The sequence below is a fragment of the Lycium barbarum genome, chromosome 8 (genome assembly GCF_019175385.1).
Source record: "Lycium barbarum isolate Lr01 chromosome 8, ASM1917538v2, whole genome shotgun sequence".
Lineage (NCBI taxonomy): Eukaryota > Viridiplantae > Streptophyta > Magnoliopsida > Solanales > Solanaceae > Lycium > Lycium barbarum.
In genome coordinates this window covers 1,254,961-1,260,169 of record NC_083344.1, presented here as the reverse complement: position 1 = coordinate 1,260,169, position 5,209 = coordinate 1,254,961, and the positions used below count along the sequence as shown (strand labels likewise).

At 33.6% G+C, this 5,209-nt stretch overlaps 1 protein-coding gene across 1 annotated transcript; it reads left to right on the top strand.

The window, feature by feature from the left end:
- The first annotated feature begins 1,345 nt into the window (after positions 1-1,345).
- LOC132604912 (glutaredoxin-C11-like) lies at positions 1,346-2,333 on the top strand. Its single transcript, XM_060318269.1, has one exon. It carries the CDS (start codon positions 1,500-1,502, stop codon positions 1,806-1,808), a length of 309 nt encoding a protein of 102 aa, XP_060174252.1. The 5' UTR covers positions 1,346-1,499; the 3' UTR covers positions 1,809-2,333.
- The last annotated feature ends 2,876 nt before the right edge of the window (positions 2,334-5,209 follow it).

The following is a 5,209-nucleotide window of genomic DNA, read 5'->3' as shown; positions in this document are numbered from 1 at the left end:
TTATCTATTTGGTGATCCTGACAGACAAACAAAAAATCTTTTATAATATTCGTGTATTAAAGTCAGACTCACTTACTTATATATACTTCTTCTTTCTATATATGAAAATTGGTTATAGAACACATTTTTTCCCCTTTATTCGATATTCCTCTACATCTCTTCTACCAGTAGCATGGTCTTTACACATCATTAAAGTTGTGAAAAAATCCATTTCTGTATTAGTTTCTAGATCTCCAAAATTAAAAGTACTGTCCCACTAAACAAAGAATTTTTCATGAAAAATCAAGGAATAATATCTTTGCCTTTCACCCCCATTAATGTATTAATTAATAACTATAAATTAGTTGTACGGATTCTACAGGTGTCTGGTATTATCGTTATGGTCGGCTCTATCTGTCAACATTTCATAGCATTAATTTACACTAAAAATACAGAAAAGGCTTGAATTATAAAAAATGACTCATTTATTCCACTCGTCAATAATTTGACTTATTTAATTTGTGTCATTTTCGTTACAAAATGGCTCGCCGTTACCAAAATGGTTCATTCATGCCACTTTTCATTAAAGTCAGTTTTACAATACCAAATATGACACGTGACCTCCAATCAGATGTTTACGTTGTACCAATCCAATTTTTAATCCCAAATTAATTAAAAAATCCAACCCATTTTGTAACGGAAATAGCATAAATGAGCCATTTTATAACGGCGGTGGCATAAATGAGTCAAACTATTAATAAGTGGCATAAATGAGACAATTCCGGAGTTCGATAGCATATTTGAGCCTTTTTCCGTTGAAAATATAAGAAAATTTTACACTATTAGTGTATTTTAATCTGTTGTTATTGGTAATAACAACATCAATTCCACTTTTTTTGTACGATTTACGTACATGTAAATTGTACTCTTTTAAAAGATCGGAATTTGAATTGACCGGCTGAGTCAGAATTTCCACTAGAAAAATCAAAATAGAAAGAAGTAAACACAGAAAGAACCCAAGGGAATGATCAATATATAGTGTATATGCATATAAATACAAATTGACCTATGTGGACCGTGTGATTTTCCGATGAAAGGATCTATTGACTGCCCTTCAGCAAAGTTGGCTCAGCTATCTGAACGCTTAAAAATTCATTTGTATGTCACTGTATAAAAGTAAAACTCTATTCTCAAAGGGGTGTATGCCATTTGTCTTTCTACTTTTGCTTTCCTTTATCCAAAGAAAAAATATCTTTAAGGAACATCGCCTTTTCATTATGCATCAGTATAATTTCTTTTTCCCTTTCTGGATAAACAATGTAATCCATACCTATCTGAAAATCCCTATAAATAAGAAAGTATATGAAACCTCAAATATCATAACCATCTACAAACACAAAGATTATAACACTACTAGCAATTCTTCATAATTTTCTCCTACTCCTTACATACATAATTTGTCATTGTATATCTATATAATTCTGGTCATCGTATCGATTTAATTTGTATCGATATTCGAGATGGATAGAATAAGAGACTTGGCATCAAAAAATGCAGCAGTAATATTCACAAAGAGTTCATGTTTTATGTGTCATAGTATTAAAGCATTATTTTATGATATTGGAGCAAGTCCAGCAATTCATGAACTTGATCAAGATCCAAAAGGGAAAGAAATGGAGTGGGCATTGAGAAGTTTAGGTTGTAACCCATGTGTTCCTGCTGTTTTTATTGGTGGGAAATTTGTTGGATCATCTAAGGATATTATATCCTTACAAGTTGATGGATCACTCAAACAAATGCTCATTGATGCCAAAGCTATTTGGTTCTAAGTAAAAAAACATTATAGAAATCAGTCGATTTTCAGACGAAAACCATCGGAAAAGGACTCGTCTGAGATGTTTCCAAGAGACTCAGTCGGAAATCCAGCTAGATTTCTGATGGATTGTCTGTCGGAAATTGACTCATTTCTAGTAGTGAAGAAAAAAAATAAGAGTAGTCCAGTGCACTATGTTTTCCCTGTACATGGACCCGGAGAAGGGCCGGACCAAATTAGGTTTATTGTAAGTTTTTGTACCAAAAAAAACCTCTAGATTCTTGGCTTGTACACAAACTTTTTTTCGTGTCAACTTCAATCCAGTGTGTTTTTCTTTTTAAATTTTTCTTTCCTTTCTAATCTTCTTTTCCTTTAAAAGGAACGGGAGTTGAGGGAGAAAAGGAAGCCATGTTTTGTCCAAATGGCTGATAATGGAAAACTTTTCTCTGACTTGTAAAATTTTCTGTTTCATCGAGTTCAACTTGTTTGAGACTGAAACGTACGTAATTGTTGTTGAATATTCTCAAGCTATTATTCTTCCTGTTTGCTGTGACAAAATGGATTCAAATAGAGGCGAATGTATCCTGTATATGGTACAGATTTGGAAGAACTTAGTATATGTGTTACAGTTTTCGCTGAAGGTATACATATAATAAACTGCAAACCCAATAGCATAAATGATTTGTGGGCAAACAAAAAGTTATCAGAACCATAAACCTAAAATCTTGAATCCGCTTTTAGGTTCAAATATAACCATACTTAACCTGTGCAAAAATACAGATTATATAGCTTATAAAATTAAATGTTTACCAATCCCCACTTGCTTGAATTGTCTAATTAATCTTGTGTGTTTCAATCAATTACTATTGCGTACTAAATTCCAACATAGCATGTGACTCATATTGTAACACCTCGTGCATTCGGATTAAGGTTTGACTTGTAAGATGGGGTATAATGAATCCAATATGAGTAGTGTAGAAAGGGTGTTTGAAACTTAATCAAGTCATAAAAAGAGTCTTTGGACAAAGTAAAGTCGGAAGCTACCCTACGGAGCATGTTTTCAAGTGACTTTACACCAGGTCTCACTTAAAGTGAGTATCTGGGAAAATATATAAGGAAATTATGAAAACTTTCATCATGAAAGTTGTAGATCTTTGAAATTCCGCTCTAACGGTATATTATGGAGGTCAAAAATACATTTGTACAAAAAGTTATGTATGATTTACTAAATAGTGTTCTGCCACTCCGTAAAAATGGGCCGTAAAAATTTCCAAAATATCTAGCACACTGTTACAATTTTACGATATGATTTATGACCTATAAAATAATTTACGAGCCGTAAAATAAGCCAAAAATGAACGTAAAACGACTTCGACATCAACTTTAAAACTTCATTTTTTTTTTTTTGGCCTTTTCACTTCATTCTAAAATGCTCAAGCCCTAGAAGGACCATTCTCTCTTCCCATCCTCCTCGTATACCAATGTAAGCCTCTTCCAAGTAATTCCAAGTGTGTCTAACATCAACACATGAATTCTAAGTGAAAATCCATTATTCCTAACATAGAGTTTTCAAGAAACCCATCTTAAGGTTTCAAGATTCAAGCTTTTGGAATTCTTCTTCAAAGATTCGGACTTTTCTCAAGTTCTTGGAGCGATTAAGGTATGTAGGGTTTCTATCCATGTGTGGGAACATCATTGTTCTTTCCCAATCTACGTTCATCCATGGAAATACGAAGTTCCACAAACCTAGTGTTTCTACTCTAATTCATAATGACCGTAAGTTACATGTACCATGACATACCACGTTCGTACTAATAAATGGTTATTGTATTCTTGATATTTCATTTTGGTTTTTGGGGATCAATCTGTAATTCATGAATACCCATGCTTTACATTCCATAGATTCTTAAATGCAAGATATGAACTATTATGCTTATTTTCATCAAAATCTATGTGTTTTCCATGTTTTCATACAAGTTATATTATATACGTATATTCATGCTATATTATACTCACGAATCATGTTTACAAGCCATGTTTACGAATCATGTCTACATGTCATACTTACAAGTTATGTTATACAAACCAGTGTTTTCAGAGGTGTTCGGGGCGGAGGGTACGAAAACGCTTCGGGGCACAATGAAAGGCTTATATCCATAGGGCGTGTGCCCTAGCATTTGGGGCGTAAGTCCAGGGTGCAAAAGCGTAGCCCATGTGTTAAGGCGTACGCCCCGAGCGTAAATTTAATTTGTATTGTTTTAAAAGTATTTTTGTTATAGATTATGATTTTTATTGTTGTAATGATATTTATACTTTATTTTATCATGTTGTAGTGATTTTTCTTATAGAAATAAAGAAAGCAACTCTCGTAGAAAATGACACTGCCATAAATAGTTCTTTAGATAATTATGTCTGAAATTGATATGATAGAGATTTCATAACACTATGTTCGTGAAGCATAACTTCATCCATTTTTTGTCATTGTTCTTACACTTTTGGCCTTTCTCCTTCTTTGAATCTATAAATAAAAGTCAGTGCAAATATTAGTTGAGGGTGGGAAAGACTAATAGATTTGGAGAATGATGATGAAGTGAATGAAGATTTCATTTTATAGGTTATCTAGTCTATTGTCATTTTTTGTGTTGTAACCTTTATCAAGTAATAATTATAATAATTTTTTTATATTATTGGTGATTTATTTGAATTTATTTGCAGAATTCTAATGAAAACTTTACATTTTCTTATCTTTTAGTAATAAAATTATAAAATTGAAGATAAATGAGACATACGCCTCGTAGATCCATGGACCGTGTCTCGGGGCTTATGGCTCTCCCCGTGCAGCGTAACACGCCTCGTCTCGCGCCCCCGCTTTTTAAAACACTGATACAAACCATGGGCTCAGATGCCACCTATATCCATGTTCATATTTTAGGGGTAGCATAGGTTTACCGAGAAGGCTCAGACAGCCTGAAACTACATATTCCAACGTAGGGTAAGGGTCGATCCGCGCAGATTAGGATGACACCTTTAAACAATTGAATTGGATCCTTTCATATCATGCTTATGTCTCAACTCTGGCAAGGTATAGGGCTGCTCCGCTGGGGGGTCCAGGTACCAGACTCCATCTGCCCACGTGGTGATTCCATGTTGCCGGTTATACTACCGCTCTCCCACAAGATATAGATATACATATGTACTTAAAATGTTTTTACTCATATTATAAATTTATTCTTGTCAGATGATGCTTATGTTCATGTTCAACTTACAGTTTCAATCTCAATTTCAGGTCTATTATTTCATCTATCATGTTTATTTCATTCAACTGCTTTACATACCAGTATAATTCAAATATACTAATATCCCCTTTTATTGCCCGGGGGCCTATATTTCACGATAAAAGTGTTGATTTATGGAACA

Bases quoted from the DNA above. Each gene is read 5' to 3' on its own strand.
- LOC132604912 (XM_060318269.1), top strand. From the start codon at position 1,500: ATGGATAGAATAAGAGACTTGGCATCAAAAAATGCAGCAGTAATATTC.